At 38.0% G+C, this 27,785-nt stretch overlaps 1 protein-coding gene across 1 annotated transcript in view; it reads left to right on the top strand.

Annotated features, from left to right (window-relative positions):
* The window catches only part of CWC27 (CWC27 spliceosome associated cyclophilin), a 120,166-nt gene extending 109,320 nt beyond the window's left edge, over positions 1–10,846 (top strand). Inside the window, exon 14 of the mRNA XM_042825703.1 lies at positions 10,135–10,846. Within this exon, the coding sequence (XP_042681637.1) occupies positions 10,135–10,297 (163 nt within the window). The 3' untranslated portion in view covers positions 10,298–10,846. The remainder of the gene's footprint in view (positions 1–10,134) is intronic.
* The last annotated feature ends 16,939 nt before the right edge of the window (positions 10,847–27,785 follow it).

The raw sequence follows: 27,785 nt of genomic DNA, 5'->3' as shown, positions 1-27,785 counted from the left end.
TTCTTACTTTATGAAGTATCTGCTCTCAAACTTTGCATTGTGAAATCCTTCTGGATAAACACCTAAAAAATGGCTGTATTTCTTTCATAAGCCTAACCTTTTTGTATATATTTTCTAGAATGCCATTTCTTTCTTTGCCATAATGCCTTAGATCAATGACTATGAAATATGGTTTCCTCAAGATTAGCAGCAGTATCTGCAGTTTCAGCTGTAGAAGCTTAGCAGTGACAAACACAGTAAGTTCCTGCAAGCTAAGCAGCAGTCAATTTCACATGCCAATGCTAGCTTGGGGAACGAAAGAAAAAGTGCTGCTGTAATTTATGCCAGTGAGGCACAAAGATGGATTAAAGCCATGTTTGCTCCCCTCCTCCCATCCAGATTTGAGCCAACGTTCCTCCACTAGTCTGGAAAATCTGGCTCTGTATTAGGGCTCTCCTGCTAAGGCCATTGATTTACTCAACTACATTTAGTTAAAAAAAAAAGACAAAATACTTACTTGATTGTTACAAAGAATAAATGCATGCCAGAGGTCTGTATTAGAAACACATTGGAAAGAAGGGTTTCTTTTCTGTTTGGCAAAATACAAGTGTTTGTTTGGGTTTCAGCATTTTAAAGGAAGAATGGAAAAAAATCATTCTGCTATAAATCTTTCCAATTTTATATCCACCTTCAACCCTTTACCACTAGAATGCAGTCAGACCTTGATATGTAAATGTTAGCTGCTAGCTCACTGCTAAACAGTCAGTAGTATTGTATTAACAAATTTTTCTTCTGAAGAAGTTATATATTTATTGCTTCTTGCTGTTTGGCATGCTTGAGAAATTCAGAGCATTTGGGGTGGGTTTTTTGTTTGTTTATTTTTTGTTAATTCCCCCGTGTCTAAGTTTATTTGGACTAGGCATCCGGGCCTGGAATCAACTACTGTTTCACTTAAATTCAGAGATGATCCATGCTTTACTCAAGGGATATCTAGTATTTCGGTTACTATCTGGAAATGTTACATTTTATTTATTGCCAACAAATCTAGTGAAGAATGAAGAAATAATCTTCTAAATCTTGAGTAGCTTAGCTTAAGCTTCCTGAGTATTTACACACCTTTTTAAGCACCCCAACATCATCTGTTTCAGTATCATGATTAAATCATATGGATTTGGATGTAATCATGGGAAGAGGAAATAACAAAAGAGGAGGGAGTACATCCAGAAAATGTTGAATGCTAAGTTATGAAAATCCAGTATTTTTATGTTAGAAACAGTCTCCTTCCCCTCCCTCCTACTCTGTGCTCTGGTGATACAATATTCCCTGACTGTGTTAACCTGGGGAGGCATTTGCTGACTTCTAGACCAACAGATATTGTAGAAGTCCATGCCAGAGGCAGGATACTAGACTGGATGGATCATTGGTTTATTCCGGTATGGCCGTTCTTATGTCCTCATAGTAAATGCTGTGTAAAGTTTTTCTGTGCTGGTACACTGTCTGGAACAACATCTGGAATCTGCATTACAGTCTCCCATACCAGGCTATTCTACCAGGAGCAGTTGTCTATTTAAAGCACCCAACTTCTTTCATCAGACTACTTAACATTTTTCTGAAGGGGATAAAGATATACTGTAAATATATTCTTTAGTTGTGACTGTTAGAACATAACAATAGGATAACTGTGGTGGTGTGTTGTTGGGTTGGTTTTGTTGTAGAAAAAATGCTTGAGATCAGAAATCATCATCGTCTAAATATTTCTAATTATGGTACTTAGAGAAAGTCCAAATTTTCACCCAGTGATTTCATTATCTTCAGAACTGGATAATGTTTTTCATTGATAAGTTGATTTTACCTTGGAATTTTACTTAAATCCTCTTTCAAAAAAAAAAAAAAGTTTAGCAACATTTTCAGCAATGAAAAGGTATACTAATATTTTTTTAAATCGTTAGAAGCTTTGGAAGTATTGAAGTTTTTTTTTTGTAACACTTAGTAAAAATACTGCTTTTTTATTATTTTCACAGTGAATATTTTGGAACAAAAGTCAGTAAATAGCATTTGAACAGAATATCTCAAGAAAACAGCATGCTAGAAATATCTGCAAATGTTCCCTTCTGGTCATTTTATGCAGTTAACCTAACAGAAGAGTAAAAATACTTAGAAGCATTTTTGATTTATTTATAATCACTTTTCCTTGGTGAGAATTGAGGATATTCTTGCTCTGTTCAACAGCAGCAATAGTGTGTCACCTCCATTGTTAATATCTGAATGAATGGAGACTAGTAACACTCCCTTGATCTGAAACTCAGAAAATACTCCTTTCAAGTTAATCCCATAAGAGTGCTTGGAGGGTGGAGATTGTGCATGGCATTTACAGCCACACTGAAAAAAGATTTTGCACTTATTCTTACATTTCAGTCAAAAACTGTGCTCTGTACCATATTCGTAAAGTAAAACAAGTTGACAAGTTGACAAGTAGAATTAAATACTCACAAAACTTACTTGAGTATGGCAAATATTTGTGTTTCAGCAACAGTTTTCTGAATATTTTTTCTATTATTAAACTCAGTGGAATAACTAATGATTTGGATTTGCCTGGATCTGAAAAGCAAACCTTATTTCTCTTTCAAGCAGCAAGTTGGATTTTTCTTTTGTTTTCTTTTATTGTTGTTTGTTTTGTCTTTTTAAATTTGAGAAACAAGATTTTACTAAAGCACAGAAAGCTTAAGGGACAAGTGATCTAATTATTCAGGAAAGGAAATGTTCATAGAGGAGCGGAGCAGTGAAAAAAGGAGTGAAATCTTACAGCGATAACAATGACAGCAGAATCCTGATGACCAGAGAATATTATTTGGGGCATAATAAGCTTTTTTGACAAGAAATCAAACAGGTTTGATAAACTGGGTCCAAACTGGGACAATGATACAGTGGAAGTACTACAAAATGATAGGAACTTTCATAGATAATTTAGCCTAGAGATGCTATGAACTAATAAGACAAAACATTCTCATGGAAGCTTGTTGCCTATGCACATCTCTTTTTGTGGTAGCTGTGTGAAACACTGAGAATTAAAGAGATGGGTCTGATTTTGTATCTGTGGCATTATTTAGCACTATTAATACTCACTGCTTTAAGAATCAGAACCTACATCGAATTACTTGGGAAAAAGATTCTTTTCATGCTAGCTGAGAGAGAGGAATTTGCATTACTGGATTCCTTTGCATGAAGAGTGATGATGGTTTATCTCATATAGTAAAATAACAAAGGTCAGTGGTGAGACAGGGCAGATAGAAATGAAGACCTTCCCAGCAGGAGTTCTGTTGCTTAATGAAAATAATAGTGGTTGCAGGTTTCATCAAACGTAGATGTATTTTCTCTGTCCTGCTGGATTGCATTTACAAAATTATCTGCAAAGTTCTTGGACACTGTTATGCAAGAAGTGGTGACAGCAGGCTGAGCCAAGAAGCTTGTTTTGATTGTAGTATCTGAAAAAAAGTGGAAACAAGTTTAAATTTTATCATTATTTCCTCTTATAAAATTCTCATTGTTTTATGGTTTTATGACATTTTTTGTCTTGATCTTACTCTTCTACTCCTGCTTTGATTTACATTTTTTGCTTATTTTCAATTGTAAATTGATTTTTTTTTTTTCAATTTTCATTTTTGGTCAGTCTCTTTTTCTCTGTTTCTCATTCCTATCCTTTCGTTATTATTTACCTTCCTCAGTTTATTTTTCTTTTTGTCTCTGTTTCTGAACTGTTTCTCCTCTTGCTGTGCCACCCGCTTCTCTGCTGGAAGTGAAGAGAGTGCCAATGAGCTCATTCTTCCAGAACAACTAACATGCTTTTTCCTTGGGAATGAGATCTCATTTGCTTTGATCTGCAGATTCACTAATCTGTTTTCTCATCTGTTTACCTGAACTACGCATCTATCCGCTGCCTATATGTCACGAGGGTGATGGGAGGGAAGCGTTGTAACATTCCTACATTCACGTTCATCGTTTAATAAGCACATTTACAGTAGTTGCAGGAAAAATCTACATTGCAAAGAGAATATAATGTAAGGTACTTGATACTGCTTTTTTTTTTTTTTTCTCTTCAGTGTACATAACATTTGTCATAATTGAGAAAAGTAGGTAGCATGTTACTTGCAAGTGATATTGAATGCAGAAAAAGGTGGCATTGGTTGTTACACTCTGTAGTGATAAAATTACTTATATTAAAGATTTGAGACATCTGGCTAAGAACTTTATTCTAACAGAACATTCCTTTAAACTAAAAGCTAACCATCTGTGATTGTTTCCAACTCCCCCACTTGGGAGCTAAGATGACACTGGATGTGCCACTCCTGCAGGCTCTGGCAGGAGCCAGCCACCTCCACACTGTCTCTTCTTAGAACTACAGCACTCCTAAGTTACTTAAGGAGCACACCTCTTCCAGGGACAATACCTGTTTTTTTTTAACTAGAATAGCTGCTGTTCCTCTTCTTTCCATCTCTTCCCCTGAAACAGCAGGTTTGTTGTCAGCAGAAAACAGGGGAGCAGAGGAGCAGATGCTACCCAGGGTTCTGTAACTATGATCACATTTAAGAAAGCTTCTGTCTGACCTGTCCCAGATTGTACTTTTATCATTACACATTTGGAGTCACTAGATCTTCAGCAGGTCCGTATTGGTCTCTACTTTCTCTCTCATTAGAGACAGCCTGTAAAATGCAAGATACTGTTGCTTCATCCATTTTAAACATTGTGATGGAATAAACCGATGTTAAAATGTAGGAATAACTTACAGAATTCTGGTATTGTAAACTGTATAGAAATGTATTTAGTTGTTCTATTCATTTCATCTGCATTTAGAAGTATATAATTTTTGCCCATGTTCATTGTTCCAGTTTAGACATACATTAAGTAGTGCATTTTAAGTAGCATATTATTCTGCATCTGGAGAGTGAAGAACTGTTCATTTCTTATTCCTCAGTGCCTGCTGATTGCAGAAACAAAAGATCTGTCACCAGCTGCCATGCTTTTTGCAGACACCCCCAAATGAGTCCTGACTATAACTGCTTGAGGTGTTAGTGCCTCTGCCAAAAGTTGCTGCCATTATAGCAGAGTTGGCAGAATTTGTCCATGCCTGTTGAGGGTTTACTGTAAAGTTGAGCTGTTTAAAACACTGACATAGGTTAGCCTAAACTTATTTCCCAGGCACTCTACGGAAGTTACTGAAGTGCTAGAGGGCATGGCATGGATAGTAACTTGGACAAGGAAGGTTGAATGAGCAACAGGTGGGTTGGTAACAGCCAACGGCTATGCCAGATTGATTAACAAGCGTGAAATCAGTGCAGTTTTTCACTTCAGTTAGTATAAGAATGAGTGATTTGGGCATTGTGTTGTACATGCAGTTTACAGCTTCAGCACTAGTGCAAAAGCATTTTCATTGCTTCCTCATTATCACTGATACTGAAAATAATTAAATTCACTGGTTGCCGCTTTGGTTTTTCCCAAAGGGCAGTGCAGGAAAGGCTAGAGCTGATGTGATACTTGATGTCTGCTTATGCTACACTTAAAATGACTGCCAGCTGTCAGCAGCTGGCACATGCTTCAGATCCAGTGCATGGCTCACACATCCCAAAATCACAGGAATTACTGTATATCCTATCTTTTCTTACAAGGGCCTTTGCACCGCAGTAGTTCAATAGATCAGAGTCTGTCTCCCAGATAAGCTGGTTGAGTCGTGCAGGCGGGGTCTGGCCTTTCCTGCCCAGTTGGCAAATGCTGCTTTGGACACAGCTTAATCATAATGCAAAGTTCTTGAAGTCTGCTGTACTGATTTTTTTTAGTGTTGCAGCCAACATTCTCCCACTTGTTACCTCCTAGAAAGCAATCAAGCTGATCAGTAAGGTATTGTGTTAGTTACTGCATTTTAAGGACAATGAGGAGATAATCTGCTATTGACTTCAAGTCTTGTTTGCCAACTGTTGCATGAATCATCCGAGAATGCCACTCTAGCAGGGGTGTATCTGCTTATCTTTGTAAATACTGTGTTGTCTCTGATTCAAGTTAAAATGTGTTCAGGTATTTCAGTCTTATGTATCAAGACATTTCATTTCTGGAATGCACAAGAGAGCTGAGTACTGAATGTCATTTTTTAACACTGCAGGAAATAGGTACAGCTAAAAGCACAGATACTGCCCAGCACATGGAATAAATCAGTACTCAAACTATCCAGCACTAAATCCATGGTAAGATAGCAACTCCGATTTCACAGAATCACAGAATTGTAGGGGTTGGAAGGGACCTCCAGAGATCACTGAGTCCAACCCCCTGCCAAAGCAGGTTCCCTACAGCAGGTCGCACAGGTAGGCATCCAGGCAGGTCTTGAACATCTCCAGAGAAGGAGACTCCACCACCTCCCTGGGCAGCCTGTTCCAGTGCTCCATCACCTCACTGTAAAGAAGTTCTTGTGCACATTGGTGCAGAACTTCCTATGCTGCAGTTTCCGGCCGTTTCCCCTTGTCCTGTCTCCACTCACCACTGAAAAGAGTCCGGCCTCGCCATTCTGCCCCCCACACCTTAGATATTTATAGACCTGGATCAGGTCCCCTCTCAGTCTTCTTTTCTCAAGGCTGAACAGACCCAGTTCACTCAGCCTTTCCTCATAGGAGAGATGCTCCAGGCCCTTCACCATCTTTGTGGCCCTCCGCTGGACTCTTTCCAAGAGATCCCTGTCTTTTTTGTACTGGGGAGCCCAGAACTGGACGCAGTACTCCAGATGAGGTCTTACCAGGGCAGAGTAGAGGGGGAGGATCACCTCCCTCGACCTGCTGGCCACGCTCTTTTTAATGCACCCCAGGATGCCATTGGCCCTCTTGGCCACAAGGGCACACTGCTGGCTCATGGCCAACCTGTCGTCCACCAGGACACCCAGGTCCCTCTCTGCAGAGCTCCTCTCCAGCAGCTCATCCCCCAGCCTGTACCACTGCATGCAATTATTCCTCCCCAGATGCAAGACTCTACACTTGCTTTTGTTAAACCTCATCCGGTTTTTTTCTGCCCAGCTCTCCAGCCTGTCCAGGTCTCGCTGAATGGCAGCACGGCCTTCAGGTGTGTCAGCCAATCCTCCCAACTTCGTATCATCAGCAGTTTGCTGCCCCTGAGGTACTCTTAGCCCAGAATCATCAGTTTTGGCAAGCTATTTAATTCATGCTAATTTTTAGGGGGAGGGAAAGAAAAACACCCTGCATTGCAAAAGTTTGGGTTTCGAGTTTAGTGTAGAAGAACTGACACCTTTCATCCTTTAAATTTTGAAGAAAAAAAGTACTTTAAATTTGTGATCTTACAAAGTGTAAGATGAACTGTCAGCAGTTGGTGACAAGCAGAAGTTGAGTGGTAGATTATGGAATTCCAGAGATGAAGAGATGAAGCTAAAGATTTCATCACAGTGAGTGCAAAGCAAAAGGGGGCAGACAGCTCTTTGCTGAACTCAGGAGCATGAGCAAGGGAAGAGAGCTATAAACTGAAGAAGGAACACTTATACCACATGCATTTATGGAATTGTAGCCCAATATCAGCATTTGGAAAGTTATGCTAGTGCAGGCTTGAGTAAGATTACTCTAAATTTATTAATTTCAAAAAAGTTAGATACTATAATATTGGATACTAGATATAATAAGATAATAAGATAACTAGATATTTGCCATGTTCTTGGAAAAAAAAAAAAAAAGAAGAAGCAAATGATTATTCTTTCAATAGTATGCAGTCTGATTTAGCATTTCCACTGATGCAGAACAGGTATACTTGTGAAGATGTGTGCCTTGCAAAAATAAGCTGAAGTTCACACCGAGGAGGTATTTTTGAAAATCTTCACTGTAATCTTTTGTGGTTTTTTTACTTTACCTATGAGAAGCTGCATCTGAAATTCATTCAGTGAGTTTCAAAGTAATTTGTAATGGCTTATTTTTAATCATAACTGGGAACACCTCAGTGGAAAGTTACAGATAGATGTGAGAGAGTGACTTCTTTCAGCTCTTGGAAACAAATTAAATGCTGTGTGGTCTATATCTGTCGCATCTTATTTCTATGGTCAGACCCAAGAATGAGAGAGAGAGATTTAATTTCTGTGCGTTGTATCCTACAAGTACGCTATGTCATAGTTTGAAACTTCAGCTGATTAAATGGTTGAGAGTGCACTGTACACATTCATTTAACATCCTCTAAAGCCACTTAGTGAGTAGTAACACCACCTCTTTGGGACTGTACTTTAATTTAGTCTAGGATAGTGTGATTTTGTATATATTTTTAAATATATACATACATATTCTGATGCTTATCTTTAATATGTAAAAAAAAAATGACAAATGTAAAAAAGCATGTTAACTAAAATAAATTACTTCAGTCTCTCCACAGTGATACAGTGTTTTTATAATTAAACTACAAATATACAATCATGAATCACTCTGATGGTACATTATGTTACTCTGAATTGTAGATATGACTAAGAAAATATATATTTTTTTTTTAATTAGTCTGTGAGGTTTATAAACTACTGAATGCTATACACTGGAAACAATTCTTATGAAGTATTTTCAGAGGACGTCGTAATATGCATCCCTACTTTCAGTACTGTTCAGTGAAAAATGTAAAAAACCCACAGATCAACAATAGATTGTGTTGAAAAATCTCAATTACTGCATGTAAGATTTTTCAAAAGCATTCCAACCCATATAGTCTATTGCTTTGAATTTTGTCTAATTTCTTTAATACTACAACACTGTAATCTACATCTACTGACCTGCTGCTGCTCTCTCTCTTTACATGTGAAGATCTGTACTAGAGCTCTTTGAAAAATTTGCTTTATTCACGATCTCTTATATGTTGTGAGAGACTGATAAAGTAATCTTTCATCAGTAAAGGAGCTTTCATTCTGATTCTGACTTATTTTTCATGGACTTCCTATTTCATAAAGACTTTACCAATATCTAGTGTTGTAAAGATAAATAGGCTTATATTCAGTTCAATTGTTTAAATCGTTGTTATTATTGTCCCACTAAAGTTAAAGAAATTTTTACAGTTGATTAAAACAGAGTCCAGACTTAAGTGAGCTTTTTGCTTGGTCACGTGTCTATGCACTGAAAAATCATTAATTTAGTTTTTGGTGTTTTTTCCTAATTCTGCTGCCTTTGGCCCTTAAGTGTCAGTGTTACTATGAGTTTATATTCAATAGTCTTATTAAGTAGTCATGTGGGCTTCTCATTCAAAATATTACTGTTGTGGTGAACAGCACTAATCCTGCAGGCAAGTTTTGATACTTGAAACTACATTTTGTGATTCACAGAAGGAACAAGATTGTCAGTAAAGACCAGGAGACTTAGAATCAATCAAATTGTAAGCATCTGTAGTATTTTTCTTCTCTTTTCCCCCAACCCTTTCTTGTTAGACAGTGCAAATAATTTATCTCTTTGTTTTTAGTCCAAGCTAAAACTTGTAGGTTTCTATTAATAAGGCCACAGTTGATCAGCTTAAGGCTTTCCTGGCACTGGGTACAGCTACCAAGAAATTTTTGACTAGATTATGGCAATATGATCAGTCAGACCGGAAAGGGAATTTGCTGAAAAGGGAAAATGAGATTTCTAATCAACAATAGAAAATATTGGGGTTGAAAAAAACATTAGCTTAGCACTGAAATAATTAAAAATTATGATCTGAGCCATCTGAGGTGGAAGAGTAGTAATTCAGGCATTCCCATGTTGATCTGTGCACCTTCTTAGTTTTCCATGCAAGCTCTTCTCTCCTTTTGCATAACTGTGAAAGGAAATCCAAAGTGACTAATAGGAGAAGTCTCTCAAGAAACACTCCCTGTTCCTGGGAAAATTATTCAGTACATTTGGGAAGATACATTAAATAGAAAAAGACAAGACAAGAGAGCTCAATTCTTGAAATAAAATCCAGCAGAGTAAACTCCAGCTGGTATTTGTGAAAATGTGTTTTCATAGAAGTGGTTATCCTGTTATACCAGAGTTTAATAAGAAAAGGAAAAAAAAAAAAAAATAGCAAAGCTTAAGTCTTCTTTGCTACATGGTGCTACAATTTTGTCATGCTTATCATAATTAAAAATCATAACTTACTTTTCTGTCACTGTATATGAGCCATGTTTTATTTGTTTCATAGGATGTCACATGTACTTCAGTTTGAAGATAAGAGCAGAAAGGTGAAAGATGCAAGCATGCAGGATGAAGACACTTTCGAGATCTATGATCCACGGAATCCTGTAACTAAGAGGAGAAGAGAAGAAAGCAAGAAGATAATGAGAGAAAAAAAGGAAAGGAGATAAAATGAATGTAATGCTAGCCAGAGCTGCTTTGAAAAGTGACTGCAATAAAGCACTGGCTCTTTTGTAAGCTGTAGATCTTAAAAATATCACTGGGCAAGTGTAAAAAGGAATCTCTCAGGACGCTATTGTATGGTTTTGAATCTGGACTACCATTTGTTTCTCAAGTTGTGCATTAAAATGCTCTCAGTGCATTCATTATCCAAATTCTGTAAAGCTTTGTGTGTATTAATGAAACAACTGACTACTTTGGTCTGTGCTTTAATTACAGTAGTCACCACCATAATTAAAAAGTTTTCAACATAAAGAATCAGATTTTTTTTCAGTAAGGATAGAATTAGAAAACAGAAACACCATTCCAAAAGTATAATTATTATTATTGGTTTATGAGAAGGTGTATAAACATTACAGCAGTAGCCACTGACTTCCTGAGCTACTCTGTCATTGAATTAAGATTATTTAGAATGGCCCCATCTTTCTTGAAAGTTTAATTTGAGGAATTGGTTATTTTTTCCTCCTTTTGAAATATATATTCCAATACATAAATACCAATACATATTCCAGCTTGGGATAAGGAATCTGGGTAGTGTTATTTCACTATCAGTGCCACAATAATAAAAAGAGAATTTGAATGGATTACAGTGATTGCTTAAACTGCTGCAATACTAAAAACCTCCCATTGCTAGAATTTTCACTTTGAAGTAGCTGGTAATTCAGGTTCATTTATTAATTAGTCCAGTACTGAAATGAAAAATGTGATCAGTCTTATTAGAAATTTAACCCTTTTTAGAAGAATTATTTTACCATCTTAAAATAAACAGTCTGTAGACAAGTTTCCAGAAAGTCATAGTCTTTCCACAGATTTCCCCCTCCTTTCTCCAGGTGCTAGCATTTTTGCATAAACTTAAGAATTCTCACTGCTGCATCTTTACAGCACCTTCTGATGCTGCAGAAGCTTGGAGAACCCACATGGGTAATAGTTAAGAAGAGGGATACAAGTGAGGAAGGTCATTAAGAAGTGTGTCCCAGAGAAGTGTTTTGCAGATGTTGTTTTTAGAACACATTCAGTAAAGTATGGCGTCCTTATCAAGCTGCCACTGCCAAATTTCTTGATAGGGTCTGAGGTGTGAGGTACATAAACCTGCACTGGTGGGTTAGTATGGCCCAAATGCCAGAGGTCAGATTAATCCACACTATTGCTTTAATGTGCAGTGTAATCTAGGAGATAAAAAGAAAACTTGGAGGTGTGACATGAGATCCTGTATAAAGCTGTCATTATCCTCCTCTTAGGCTAAGTGAACTATATTGCACCATGGTGTAAAGAAGTTAAGAGGGGTTACATACTTAAATATAGCCATTCACAGCCCAGTAAGTCAAAATTATTAGGCCATTTTCTATCAGGCTTTGAGTATCTTACATGAACATCTTACACTGCATGCTGTTAACACTATTCATTGCTTTGCTTGTAGAAAAAAATGCAAGTTTTAAAATAGTTGTTATAGGAAATGAGTGTATAAAATCCTGATTCTGATGGGGTGGGTGGAAGACACGGAGGATGTGGGTGAAAGTGTGCGTGCTGGAAGAAGAGTTAGGGCAGGGAAAGTGAGGACTACAACTAGGAAGAAACTTCAGCATCAATTCCAGGAGACAGCTTCTGGCCTTATAATAGAAAAACACTCTAATTACATAATTTTCCTGTAAGCAGAAATAGGATACGAGGGGATGAATGAGCAAGTTGACTAACAGCCCTTTTTGCTGGGTTTTTTTTGTTGTTGGTTTTTTTTGTGTTGTTTTTTTTTCCAACTCCCGCAGTAGGTCTGTTTGTGCTGTACTTGATGATTCACATTCATAAGCACTGGAAAAGCATGAAGAGAAAAGCTTCACTCACGGTTTGGAGCTTCACTCAAGCAGGCGGTGGTCTGAAAGGATGATCTGTGGTAACATCACAAGAACAAGGAAGTAACTTTATGCTGATATTGTTTTGGCAGGTGAAGACTGCATTGAAAATTAGTATACATTTTTTTCCATAGACAATTTATCCTACTTAATGAATACTACAGCTGAAACCACGTGTTGCCTTTTAAAGCTAATTGTAAACATCATTCAGTTACGCTTTCTTCTGAGAGGGCACAAAGGCCTTCCCCCAAAAAAGGAAATTTATACCCAAGCAGCAGTCTTTCCTATGTCTAGTGAATATTCCTAAAGAAGTAATGATAGACTTTTACTGCATCAAACGCAGGTTCACAGTAATAAGCTGGCATGCAGTTTGCACTGTGTCTGGCTATCCGTCATGGGTGTCTAACCTTGAGGCTCGCCCGGGCCTCACTAAGTGAAGAGGAATCGTCTTGTGCCACATATAAAATATATAATACAGCTAATGCATGTAAGTAACAAGACTTTTTTAATATATACTTTTTAGTAAAATATAGAAGAGCAACAAAAACAGAACTAGCGGGTTAGACACATGGATTTAGATACAAAAGAGGGAAACCATTTTGAATGACAGTGCCTTTGTGTTTGGTAAATGGGATTAACTTTCCTGGAAGTTGGCATTTTGCTGTGTACTAAACTCATATGTAAGGGTGGAGATTAAAATCCTTACATTTTTTCTGTTTATGTATGGCAAAGTACATTAAAAAAAAAAGAAAAAAGTAAGCTGAACCTACATCTATTCAACAAAGGAGGCAGGATTTGTAATTATTCCTTCATTTATATTTTTTCCCTTATGAATAGGATTTGTAGCTTTTGAAACTAGTATGATACCTACAAGCAAAGCTCTTCTAGCTCATGATGATGCTGTACTGCATGTTATAGCTAACATAGGCACTATAGAAGATTTGGAACAAAACATAAAAAGCAAGTAGGTAATCTACTTTCAGCAGTCTCTTGATAACCTTGCCAATGGAAGGCAGATTTGTTAGGGTAGTTTCTTGCATCATTTTTAGCAGACTGATCTGTAATGCACTCCATGACACTAGATATCAATAAAGATTTATTATAGAAAATGTTACCATTTGGTAACATTTCATTGGACCTCTGAGATCTCAAAGGATCTTCTGTCATCCTTATTGAATGTCTTTGCAGTCACAGCTGTTACACATACAGAGGCAGTGTCGTCAGTATCTATCCTTCTCCACTTGTAAACGTGCTAGACACCATCCTTGTATACCCCAAGGTGTACAGATTAAAAGAGTAAATCAAATGCAAACTAAAGAACTACCAACTACTTGCTTGCTTTTTATCACAATCCACAATGCAATAGGGTAAATAATGCAGCATACATGTTAAGTAAGCATTTCAGGTACCCTAAATTCACTTAAAGTAGTTAGTAGTTAGATTAGCTAGTTCTAAAAGTGACAAAAGTCCTACAGTGGTATCTAAATTCACAAGAAGAGAGGACAGGACAAGACAGGAGAGATGCTGTCAGGGTCTGCAGTGTCATGTTACACATTTCTTCCTGAGCAATGCTGGCTTGCAGCGCCAGCAGGTTTGAGTGGAGGTTGTTCCCTTACTGTTTGCTTTCTGCAGTAAGTGGGTGACTAAACTGTGGAGTTAAAATAACTACACACTGGCGTTGTCTGCTCTTTTCTAGAGGAACTCAGGCTTGCAGGAGACAGAGTTATGTTCTGGCAACATAAAAACCTGCCTCAGACGGAGCGGGTGGCTCCAGACTCTGCCTCATCCTGGCAGATCAGCATCTGTCGTTATTTAAATGACGACAGACAACTGGGGCCGTGAGATATGTATTCTCAGTAAAAGATGCAGTAAAAGTACTTGCTTACATCTTTCACTGTAACAGAACATGAGCTGATGAGATTGTGGCTACACTTAAAATTTAATGCTGGTGTATATATAGAACAGAGGATGTAAATGGAAAATTGACACCACGTCTCGGCATTTTTTTTCCAATAGAAAACTTACATCAACTGGTAATGTCTACCAAACAGTGCCAGTTAAACACAAGAAGCTGACCACAACTAGGATTGTTGGTAAGAGATGACACTGAAGTACCTAAGGAGGCCTGGGGGCACTGATGACAGCCCTGTGTCACTGCCTGCTCCCTGCTGCCAGCACACACAGTGTGTTCAGAGTGAGCCGGAGAAAACACCTGAACCCAGTGCTGTTGATGCTCCTGCTGCCTCCTTCTCCAGTAGCCTCATTACCTGGGCTTAAACTTGACAACTAACTGACTTTCCATCTCAGATGGTGTCTTGGGCCTTAAGTCCCTTGCTGAGAGTTGCTTGTGCCCATTACTTCTTATTCCATTTTTGGGAATGTGTTATCTTTTGATAGCACCTTCCTGCTCTCTCAGTACAAGAAGTTCTCAAGATACAAGTCACCATACAATGGTTTCCCTGCTCCATTATCCTGGTCAGATGCTAGTCCTGGTCACTTTCCTGAGAAATTAATGTTTGTTTGTCACAGTAGTGCTGAGAATTTGTCAATCTTTGTCAGTTTTGTCAAGAATTTGTCAAGTTTGTCATCTCCTGCCAATTTGGTATCTGTTGATCACAGATGGGGGTTTCCATGTGATCTTACATATATTCAGACCTTTTCTCAGCTTTGTTTATAAGCTTTGTTTATAAGCTGCAGGTCAGAAGTGTCTTTTTAAAAGGCAGCTGCAGATGTAAGACACTTTTGCAGGTCTTTCTTATGAGTTTCTCATTTGTTGAGTATTCGATTGCCTTTTTCTTCCCCAAGACTTCATCACCGTATCGTCTCTTCACCATTTCTTCCCCGTTAGCCACACATGCTAATGAGCCAGAGAATGGATTCCGTACTCTTCTCCTTCCCCTTCCAGAACGGATTGCTACCACATTTATAGCTAGGCACATTGTATTGAACAATATCTCTGTGTTCCTGATACAGAGGCTTCCTGATACAGAGCTGAAGAATCTGTACAACTCTCACAAATACCACACTTCAGTTGAGGCCCAATTTTATTTTATTATGATGTGCTTAATACATGTTATGTGCATATAGTTTCTATACATCATACAAATATTCACAAAAATCCAAAACTTCAGTGAGTAGACTTACAATTGAAATTGAATTAAATTGAAAATTTAACTTCATTATGTTTAAAGTAGTCTCCCTGTATATCTCCCTTTTTTTTATTGTTCCTGAAATACACAATGAAACAGCATCATGCCAAAAATGTTTTCTCCGTTACTCTGGATCATATCCGTTAAGTCATACATAAATGATGAAAGCTGGAAGCTGCTAGACATTTCTACTGCATCAGACTGTTACACTGAACTGATAGCACTTGGCATAGTATATGGTTCTGATACACAAGAAATCTGATCTCAGAATGAGAATCTTCTAACTGCAAACTGCAACTGGTAACTGTTGCCCCTCCAAAGTTGTAAAAAATTCAGAGAGCTAATTTTCAGGAAAAAAGAACTCAAACCTATTCTTTTCAATTTTTTAAACATAAATAGGTTGATAATAAGCTTCTACTTACAAAGTACCATTAAAAAAAGATCACGTTGCCAACCTTAATAACTGAATTTGCAGACATTTCTATAGAAGAGACTACGCAAAGTACATAACTTCCTCAAAAAAAATATTGTTCTTAGATCTCAATACACTAGAAACTACACTAGAAAAAAGTTACGTACTCTGAAGCTGTAATGAAGAACTTTGATGTCTGTGGAAGTTAGAAGAAAATCTGCTATTCTTGACCTAGAAGACCACATGGAAAAGAACTCATAATACAAAGAAATTCTACAACAGGCTCTATTTTTAGTTTGTTCAATTCATTGACTACAGAACATTATAAGGAATGACATTCAGATTCCCCAGTAAATAGGAGCCACAGATCTGAAAATTCTGTCCAATATTCATAAGGTTATTTGAGTTCTATCTTGCTCCACTTTATTATTTGTTCATAAGAGTAAAAGGGCATAGCTAAAGAGCAGCCCTTTAATTTTGGCAACTACATTTTGGAAGTAATGAAGCATCCAAAGCTCAAGCTTTTTATATTGAGCAGAGTCTGGAAGATCATGTTTTTGCAGCAGCTATTTGCAGCAGAAAAACTGGCTCTAAAATATCATGCACTCTTCTTCAGAAGTAATTTTTGAGTCAAACAGATTTTAACAGAACATTGCATTCAAATTTCTTTCACCTGCTTATACTGTGTTCACATTTTTGGCAAGCAATGAGAGATAGTCATTTGCAAGCAAACTTGTATTTTTCCCATTTTTTTCTTTTTTTGCATTTTTTCACTGTTTGAATGGCCTCTATGATCTATATTATTAGGAACTATGCCCTACTCTCAAAAGCTTTGGCCCTGGAATGGCATACAGTGAATGTGCAGTCATTCCAGTGAACATACAGTGACTGCATATTTTTTATAAGATTGCCATTACGGCTATACTATGTTTGCCCTTACATTTATAGAACATACAAAGCAAAAAGTTTACAAATAAAGCATAAGAATTACTTCAACTGATGGAACTTGGTTTGGTCCCCTTTGTTGTCATGAACTGGAACAGATTAGGTGACATGAAACAGTAAGCATGAAAATGTGAATAAGGATTCAGGTCAAGATCCAGTTAATAGCATGTTTAACGATCATATCTGTCTCTGCCTGATGGACCTAGGAATACAGATTTTAAGATATCAAGTCTTAAGGAGAAACAGAAATCTGCATGTTTTAATACACTGTAAGCTGTTGTCCTAATGACAATGACTGTCACAGAAAAAATATTTGAGAGAGTTCAAGAATCACAGAATCATTAAGGTTGGAAAGACCACAAAAATTATCTGTTCTAACCATCAACCTATGCCTTTGAGACAGAGAGAAATCATATTCTGGCCTGACCCTGCCAGACTTAGGTATATTTATAATGAAATCTGAAAAGTCTCTTTCCAGTACTTTACATTATTTTGTGAAGGCAAAAATCATCAGGCAGCAAAACCACAGAAAGCATAAATTCCTTATGTAAGAATTTACATAAACATCTACAACTAAAAAATAAAGAAATTTATTTTAACCTCTAACTCTGATGCCCATTGCTGTTTTTTGTCTAATTTCAGCTGGTTTCAGATGAGACCTCATATTCCAGAGGGACTGGAATATAGGGCCTCACTGTCATATAATTAAGGCTCAGTTATACCTCAGACAATATTTTTACAAGGTCACTTTGCAAAAGTATGTCTAGCCTATCCAAATGACAATATTATTTGTGCCAAAGGTTTCCCTTTAGGGATGGATTTATTCCAACTACTGTTTAATAGGCTGTATGGAGAAGCTAAAAAAAACATCTTTTGTAGCACACACAGCATATGCATATAGCACAGAACTAAAGAGCACAGCCTGATCATTGGAAATATGGTCTAAAACAGGCCTCAGAAAAAAGGGAAAAAAAAAAAAAAAACAAACCACAAAAGCAATGAGCTTTTGAGTTTTCCTCCCTGATATTATTTTTGGAATTCCTGAATTTAACCAGAAATAAGACTGTGCAATGGAGAAATACGTCTGAATTCAGTAGCTACCTCAGACATGTGAGTAACGTACACCTCAAAAAACAGGCAGCGTTAGGAAGGGAGAAGGTAGGCAACAACCCTAATAATGGAAAAAGGATGATACTGTGAAAAGGTCAAACTTGACTGAACAAAAGTTTCAAAGTATTGTTGGAAGATATTTGCTGAAATGCAATTTATCCTTGACGTGATATAGTCAGTGTAAGACAAAAATATCTTTCACAGTTCACTAAATCCAGCAGCATGAGCCAAGCTAATACACAGCTGAGCCTCAGAGCCTGATTAAGTCAGTCAGTCACAGCCATTTCTTTTCCCCAAATGTGTCAATAGCAATATAAACTCTAGCTGCAAACCATGGGACTGTGCATTTTCCAAGCCTCGTGTTCTTTAAAGTGTCTGGCTGAATGTGTGAAACTGAATTAAAAGTCAGCCGTGGATCTGAACAGATTATATGATAGAGGTAAGCACTACCAAACTTGGTCAGTCATTTTATCTCACTGAGGGGGCAGAGCTCCTTCTAAGAACAGGAAGTCTGTAGAGGATTCTTCCTTATGTCGACATGAAAAAATGAACACAATGATGTTCACAATTTAACTTCCTAAGTGTCCTCAATGGAAAAGCTGTAATTCCTCTTACCAAGGAAAGAGGTGAAAAGGACATTAATTACAGTGTCAGGAGCTACTGCACTCATCTATCATCTGATAACTGATCTGCCATGTCTGCACTAAGGAAGTGGAACACCTCTGTAGACTGTTTTTAGACCAATTTCTGTGTGTTTCTTTACACTTCAGTCAAGTGCACTTCTACTGAGAGGAAGCCCACATGTTACAGGGAGGGAAGATAAGGGAGGTGCTTAAGTGTGTGAAATACTTTGTGGTGACTGTGAATATAAAACAGTATTCTGCATTTGCAAAAAGCCATTTGAACTTAGGGAAAGATAATATGATATTCTCTAAAAAGACCTCAACACTGTGTGAGAAAACAACCTGTTAGTGATCAGACTGAGGGTTAATCTCTTGCCTCTTGTAAAATACCAGACGTGTAATCAGGATGCATTTTCTGTTCTAACTGTTGTGAATAAGAAGGTACAAATGTGTTGGTTTTGTACAGTGCAGTCTTTGCTAGCACCTAATCCTTAATTCTTGAGCCTTGGCTTGCTCTGCTCGTCAGTGACTTTAGATAGTTTGATTGACATTCTTCTCAAGCTCCAATAACATATTCTTGTGATTGGGAAATGACAGTTCATTAAACAGAATTCAGGGAAAAATAGACTTTTTCTTTAAAAGTCTGTTGATCTGAGAAGGAATTGCTTTTTCTTTTTCCCACTGGTAAAACAGTATAGTTTAGAGCTGTAGTGTTTCCATGTAGCCCCATAATTCTGGGAATTAGGAAAGCAGTCAATTAGAATGTACAAGAGTGAAAATGAGCAACAGTTTTTTCCCAGGATATGTTGATACTAGAATGTGGTTACTTGTGGGTATGAATGCAGTTCTTAATGCTCCGCTATTAATGTTTTCTGTAGATCTATTCCATCATATGCTCAAAATTTTGTCCATTCTTAAATCAGACACTTCTTGGACAGAGCGTCTGCTTTCCTTGGACCCAAGAAAGACAATATCTGATTAAATGAATACTGCTGGATTTCTTCAACAGCTCTTTCACTGGGCATTAAGTAATCAAAATAGACATACCTATTATAGGAGTAGTTAGTGCCTTAGATCTCCAAATTTTTATTCCTGGGATGATAAGAAACAGCTGGTCAAACAACAGTTGAGGATCCATCCACATTAGGCTCATTTTTCTGAAGTGAGATCTTAACATGACAAGCAAGGCTGAAACCCTCCAGAGTAAGATCCACAGCACCTCTAGTCTAAGGAGTAAGGTTAGAGGGTCCTCTTCTCATAATTGAAAGAAAGTAGTTCAGCACTAGCACTACCACTGGTTTGGAGTGCACCACCAAACTCTCTTCTATCAAGCAGAGTCTAGAACTTGTCTGGCAAAACAGGGCCACATTCAAGACCTGCAAAGGGAGCAGAGCTTCTGAGAAACATGATGCAGAGTCTCGGTCTATTTCAGCTTGAAACACTTTTGCTACCTTATTTCTGCTGTCTGCTTGTACCTTATTTCTGCTCTGATGTAGTACCTTAGGAAAAAAAAAAAAAAAAAAGTTTTATAGTTAAAGCACTAGGAGTCAGAAAGACAAATGATCATTACCATTATGTACTAGGTTTTCCAAAGTTGTTACTTGTATTTTACCTAATCTGACATTATTATTATTATCACTTAATTGATATTAGAGTTATTCTTACTATCTAAATGAAACTGCAGCTCATTTGGGTGGGAGAAGAGAGTTGACCAAACACTATCAGAGGAAGACCAAAGAGAAAAGCATATTTTAATTATTCAGTCTTGTTTCATGGATTTCACAGATGTGATTTTTTTTTCACTTTACAAGAAAAAAAAAAAAAACTCATGCCAAACTTAGTCTATAGGGAGGCAGAAGTCAAATGAGGCAATGTTATCTCAAGGCAGTTCAACTCAACTCTAAAATAACACAGCTGCAGTCTCTTGCTGCATTTGCCCATTGCTCACAAACAAAAACTAGATGAATTGCTTGAAGACAGCACTTCATTCCCCCAGAATACAAAAAAGACAAGCTCCTGCCCAGTATTTCGACTCTGGTTCAAATCCAGGCAGAAGTATAAGGAAAATCTCAGGTATGGGAGTACTGATACAGTATTTCCAGGAGAGTAGGTCTCAACCTCAGGGCTCTTTTTTTAGACCAGTTAGAGGCTGTAACATGCAGATGAAAGCAATTGTGTATTACCTTGTTGCTTGGTAGTTTTCCAAATTCATGGTTGTTTTCCAAATTCATTTTCAACACGGTTCTAGGAAGTTTTTTGTGAAGGAAAATCCATTATGTGTATTAAATGGATTGAATGTAAATACCACTGGAAGAGATTAAGATGAATTTTCTTCATTCCAGAGTTATCTGAAAAGGTATCAAACAGAAAGCATGGATATTGCCAAATAAACAGTCTCTGGGCAAATTACAAAAAGTTTTTTTCTCCTCTCTACAATTGGCAGGCACATTATGGTAAGATCACAAAGTCAGCAGTTAGTATTGCAGAAAAATTAATTTTGAACCATATGGCATGCAAATGTTTTACCTCTCAAGTAAAATAGGTGCATGCCTAATCAAATATAAATATGTTTAAATATCTAACAGTAGAGAAAGTCTCATGAGGAACCCGCAAGATGCGTCCACTTGTGAATCAACATGCCAGTTACATTCATGCTAAAAGAAAAATTATATATTCCTACTGTAGAAAAGAGTTGTTCTCTTTCTTTAACATCATAAACTGTTGAATGGAAACTCAGCTCCTCTCCAACAAGCCACTGAGGCAAAAACTTAATTCCTTGGTTTAAATGTAGTTACTTCATGAAGTAAAAATTTCACCATGTGAAATAAGTCTTAGTCATTCTTTGAAAAATATTTTTCAGCATACTAGTCATTCTGAAGTCATCACCATATTTCTTTACAGTTAAAAGTCTTTATATTTTGAGTTACATATAACAAGATAGTCAGAAGCAAGAAAAAAGAACCATTATAAGGAGAAAAGAAATATATGATAGTTTCTTCTTCTCTCTCCAAGAGAGAAAGCTCTAGAAACTTTCACCTTGTTTCTCAGCCTGCCTTAGGAGGACCAGCTCAGGTTGGATACAACCCACTCACAAACACTGAAAGACCCATTTTTGTAGGACCATTAAGGTTAACACCACATGTAAACCAAAGTCAGGGTCAAAAAGCCCTTGCATTTTGAGTAAGGATCTCAAGTTTTTGGAGTGTTTTGCAGGATGACCCTCTGAAGAAAAAATGAAGGAAGTCTGCCTTGCTGATTTCACTGTTTTGCCACTGTAACCAAAAGATCTTCCTTCACTCACACAAAATTGCAGGGAAAACATTGCTGTAGCATATAAGTAATCATATAAATAATTAGTAATTGCCATAGTAGTGGCCCTATCCTATACTTTGTCCCTATCCTAGTGCCCAGCACATATAGAAGATCACTGAGAATTTCACGATTTCCAGGCCCAAAGCTGCATCTCCCCTTTCTGGGCTTGGGCAGGGCCCTTGCACTCTCTCCCCGGTGAGACTCCCCAGACAATCTATGGCAGGTGCTTGGAAATTCCGACAGTCTGAGAGCTCACAAAAAGTAGTGTCTGCTGCCGTAGGGGCTTAAAGGATGCTTCTCTCTAGTACTAGAAAAGCAGAAAGTCACATCAGATGGACTAATCAGAAATGGAGACATCTTACAACCACTACAGTGTAATTTTAACACAGATAACCACTCTGGCTAAGAGGCAAAAGCAGTTGTCACCAGTCATCTGCTCCAGAGGCAGCATGTGGATGGAGGCATAGATTTGAAGCACTTTTCCTCCACTCCCCAGTGGGTGATGCTGACTTTCCAGCCCTCCTGATGCAAATTGAGTTCAGAAGGACAACAAGAACAATTCTCTATCTTGGAGAAGTTGTTCCTCAACATTTCATTTTAGGATTTTTTATAGGAGTCTCTATTCTCAGCTGGGCCTTCCATGCCAGGCTACATGCCTGTGTGGCTCATGGGACCCTGCTTAACCTACATCACACAGCATGATCACATGGCATGTGCAGGACAACTGGCATGGGTTTGTGAAGGGCAGGTCCTGCTTGACCAACCTGATCTACTTCCATGATCACCTGGTGGATGAGGGAAATGCTGCTGGTGTAGACTACCTAGACTTAACCAAAGCCTTCAACGCTGTCTTGCACAGTATTCTCCTGGAGAAGCTGGCAGCTCATGGCTTGGACAGATATACTCTTTGCAGTGTAAAGAACTGGCTGAATGGCTGGCCAGAGAGTAGTGGTGAATGAAGTTAAATCCAGCTGGCAACTGGTTGTGTATGATGTTCTTTAGGGGTCACTAGTGGCTCCTGTCCTGTTCAGTGTCTTTATTGATGACCTGGATGAGGGCATTGAGTGCGCTTACAGTAAAGTTTACAGATGACACCAAGTTGGCAGGAAGTATCAATCTGCCAGGGGTGTAGGAAGGCCCTACAGAGCAACCTGGACGGACTGGATGGCTGGGCTAAGGCCAGATGGATGAAATTCAACTAGACCAAGTACCAAGTCCTGCCCTTCAGCCCAACTACCTCAGGCAATGCTGCATGCTTTGGGCAGAATGGCTGGAAGAACAGGACCTGAAGATATTTGTTGAGTGAACATGAGCCAGCAGTGTGCCCAGAAGGCCAGTGGTATCTTGACTTGTATCAGAAATAGCGTTGCCAGCAGGAGAAAGGAAATGATCATCCCTCTGTCCACAGCACTGGTGAGGCCGCATCTCAAGTACTGTGTTCAGTTTTGGACCTCTCACTATGAGGAAGACATCAAAGCCCTGGAGCGTGTTTAGAGAAGGGCAACAAAGCTGGTGAGGGATCTGGAGCACAGGCCTTATGAGGAGTGCCTGATAGAGCTGGGGTTGTTCAGTCTGATGAAACCTTATTGCTCTCTATAACTACCTGAAGGGAGGTTGCAGTGAGGTGGATTTTGGCATTTTCTCTCATGTAACAGATGTTAGAACTAGAGGGGATGGCCTCAGGTTGTGCAAGGGGAGATTCAGGTTGGATATTAGGAAATAGTTCTTCTCTGAAAGAATGGTCAGGCTCTGGAACAGGCTGCCTAGGAAGATGGTGGAGTCACTGACCGTGGAGGTGTTCAAGAAATATTTAAATGTGGTATTAAGAGACATTGTTAATGGGGAAATATTGGTGATAGGTGGACAATTAGACTGGATGATCTCAGAGGTCTTTTCCAATCTTGCTGATTCTATGATTCTATACTTGGATATGCTGTGCCTTCTCCTTGCCAAGCAACAAGTGCATTAGCACAGCAGGATAGGCATTGCAGTGTCATGTTCTTCAAGAAGAAGCCTCTGCATCATGCCCATGCCACGGATTTTGAAGAAGTGTGTTACAAAGTGCTAGAACACTATGTAGGAGTACTGGTGCAACAAACCAAATATGCAGCACAGCAGTGCATATAGGAAGATGTCTAGTGAAGGTTACATATACTGTGTGCAGGTTGACTCAGTAAAGGCAAACTGCCAAGGACACTTCACCCTTGCTCAATCAAGCATATAGGTTATGGTTGTTCTCACAGCATCCTAGGGATCAGAATAAATGGACAGGAAGGTTAAACCTCTGGGATGTCATGTCAGTGGTGTTAAAAGGACAGCTCAACCATGGACAAACTTAGGCCTCTCTTTGGTAGGAGCATAAGGGCTTTTAGGGTACTAGTCTGAATCTGCCGTACAGGTCAAAAAAGCAAATCCCAAAAGAGTGCAGAATGCATGTATATGCTAAGCACTTATGAAAGGAGATATGTTACTGGAAGTGTCTGGAAATCAAATCATTTTTTTTCATCTGTGAGTGACAGATTACTGTTCACCGTTTGATAGATCTCAGAGGGAAAGAACCAGTGTAACTAAAGCTTTTACAGTTCAGCTTTTGCACATGCTTTTTACCTACAGTTACTTTTCATAAAATCATAAATCTGATCTGATCATTTAGATTGATTTTGCGCTTTCCAGTCTCCTCTGGAATTCATTTTTAATCAAACTCACTTTTAAACAAGTTCACTTTAATCAAATCATTCACTCTTCCAAACTGAATAATGCCACACACGAAAACAAAACAAAGTTTGTTTTGTTTTGTTTTAATTTTATGGCATTGTAAAATTAAAAAATCCATAAGATAAAGACAAAAACAAACAAAACACCCCTCGTGCTAACCTTGCAGAAAGTAGTGAAGAGCTTTTAAAACTGAGATCAGAATGAGTATCTTTTTCTTTGGGTAGTGATAAAAACAAGATTTTTGTCTAAGCCTTACAGTTCTAAGCCATTAGTAGAAAGAAATCTTACAATATTCACTTGGCAACTGAATGCACATTTAGAAATGCTGAGTTATCAGGTGAAATTTTACAGTTACCCGTGCGGTTGCTTGAGGTTGCTTGAAAAGTTCCCTACATTTTTTTTGTTTAAAAAAAAAAGACAACAACAACAACATGCAGAAGTGAGATATTTAAAATTTTGAATAAAAGCAGAACCTTGCAATACAAGCAGCAGAACTGGTGAGCAGGTTGTCGGGAAATTTTATATCCTCAAGAAGGAAATTAATATAGAGAGATGGGACAAAACTGAAAAAATTCAACATGTAAATAAAGACAGTGCTTAAATGAAAAACTGAGAACTGATAGTAAAGACATTAGAAAATGAAACATGCTATCAAAACCAAAGGGATCAATAGAGCAGGAATTCTGGAGGATCAAGGCAAAAAGCTAGTGATAGATGGTTAATATGATGCAGGTCTGAATGACTTTTTCACATCAGTACACAAAAAAGGAAAGAAGATAACATCCTAGGTACCGAGGCGTGTTTTCCTAGGCTTGAGGGAGCACATTGTTGAAAGGCTTTACCCGCATCACAAAACAGATAAGAAGGCAGTTAGAACTACTGAAAGCCAGCAAAGCACTAGGCCCAGATGACTTAAATCCTCAAGTTATGAAAGCAGAAGAAAGGGAAACTGGAAACCTTATAGAAAAGATTTACGATAGCTTACTGAGAACGGGGTATTACTAAAGGATTGGGGAAAGAATTGATGTAGTTACCACATTTAATGGAGGAGAGAAGGAGCCAGACAACAGACGGGTTCAGCTGTAGGCAGAGATACAGGAATTAATCATTAAGAAAGATAAAACGTTTGTGTGAGCCTGAGGTAAGTTATGTAAATAATAAGTAGAAACAGAGGACCAGAATCAGATATTTACAAAATGCATTATATTTTGTTTCTTTGTATGTATGTTCACCTTCACTATTGATCACCTAATTCTAGGAAAGGGTATATATAATACATGATCATTTTGATGGCTTTGAGGCAAAGTTGTAATAAACAGAGGGAGAGTATCCACCCGGATCTGCATTCATATTTGTCAGTTCAAGAGAACAGTCCGTCCCGGTAAAAATTCCAGCCCAGGCAGCTGCATCAGTCAGTGGAGCATGAATGTGTTCATTCCAGTGTGGGCTCTGAGTTCACAGAAGCAGATGTTAATTGAATAACCTGGAAGACACGTCTGACCACTTACGAGCAATTTCAAAAGTGCCACAGGGCATAGAGACGTGTAAGTAATCCTTCAGAGGCTACAGGGGAGATGCAGAACTCCACTGAAAGACACGAGTCACAACTCGACACTAAAATGGGCACTTTCAGAAGTGCTCTTAATAAGTAAGCTCTTTTATAAGTGCAGACTGAACTTATTTGCGTGGTCAAGACAGAATATAAGGGGAAAGCTTTAAAGAGATTAATCTGACTTGAGGTCAAAACATGAAAAGTGATAAATGCACTGCAGTAGGTGCAATACTCCCTTCCCTTTCTCCCCAAAAACAGTCTGTCAAATTCATCTAGAAGTTATGCTGTTAATTTAGTTTGGACATCATTAATTTTGACTTTCAATTTTGACTTTTAATTTGTACTTTCTATTCATAAAGAATTACTAACTTCAGAAGAAGCAAAACCTCTAGAAGCAGAAAGTAAAAAATGCCTACTTCCACCTCTCTATTTGTGCACTTTGATTTTTGAGGGTAAAATTAGAGATATCAAATTTATAAATACTCCAAACACTGATTTCCTTATTGTAAGTTGAACTGGCACACAGGGCTCAGAGTCATGAACTCAGCCCACAGACTCCTTCAAAGATCTTCTCATATACCACTTCACATCGCAAGCTGGGCTAAGTACCATAAAATCAGTACACTGAGGATGTTTTTCAAGAAGAGAAGTATGAACATCTGGAATAAACAGAAGCTTATAAAAGCTTAACCACAGTTATGGGAAGAGGCAGAGCCACAAGGCAGCCTTTGCATCTAAATGAATGTACAATCTTCAAAGGCTTTCACCTTTCTTATCAGCAAGCCTGCGCACACTGTTGTCCAGAGTTTGTCATAAGATTTATCTTTTCTAAGCAGGAGTAGGACTTTCTGTGAGAAGCACTGTTATAAGATTTATGCACTTTGTTGGTGTGAAACGATTTAAAGAAATACTACTATTTTTAGTTTTGGTGAGATATTTAGTTTATTAAGTGGCACTTCTCCCTCTGTTTTAATCACATCAGCTTCCTACTGCTGACATTTTTGGTCATTAGAAAACTAAAATCGTCTTGTCACATTTACATCATCCTCAATGTAAAAATAGGGAAGGGAAAGGGCTGGAGTCTGGAAGAAAGGGAAAAGAGTCAAGAACGATTTACCATGCAGCTCAAAATGCTAGGGTGAGCAAACAACAACAGACTGGAACCTGGTACCACTTTGAAGTCAGACATGTTGTTTAATTTGGCTTCTGGAAATTACTTAGAAGTGTTTGTGTACTAAATTCATGTACTGAGATCATGACAAGGGATTTCAAGAGATTTCAGTGAGGTCACACAGCAGTCAGTGTACAAAATCAGAAGAATTCTTGAAATACAGAATAGCAAAAGTGGCACTGAAAAGACAATTGAATACAAAAATTATGGAAATAGGCACATAATGGGTATTAGGAATATGGAGGTTCAAAGCAACTGCTTTGCAAATGTAAAGGTGGTGAGAGAAGAAACAAAAGAGTCATATTTGTATCTCCGGTACTTTATAGGAATGGCTCTGTAGCTTCATTTTTCCCAGTTTAATGCTAATTTGTTCACTATTTAATGCTAATGTGTTCGCTATACAGTTATCTTCCTCACTGGAAGGAGTGAATCTATGGAGTTGTTCTCAACACTTCCTTCACACTTTTCTCACTGCATTTCAAAGCATCAGCTGAAGAAAGAATCCAAACAGACAGTGATAAAAGTGCTTCACAGCAACAATCAGAAGCATGCTTGCCAGTAATATACAGTAAGATCTAACAAAAGTAAGAGCAGCAGTGTGGTTTT

This window comes from Centrocercus urophasianus, unplaced genomic scaffold (assembly GCF_019232065.1).
Source record: "Centrocercus urophasianus isolate 14NV4802_14NV808 unplaced genomic scaffold, USGS_Curo_1.0 seq_25, whole genome shotgun sequence".
In the NCBI taxonomy this organism is placed as follows: Eukaryota; Metazoa; Chordata; class Aves; order Galliformes; family Phasianidae; genus Centrocercus; species Centrocercus urophasianus.
This window is presented reverse-complemented; position numbering and strand designations above follow the sequence as displayed.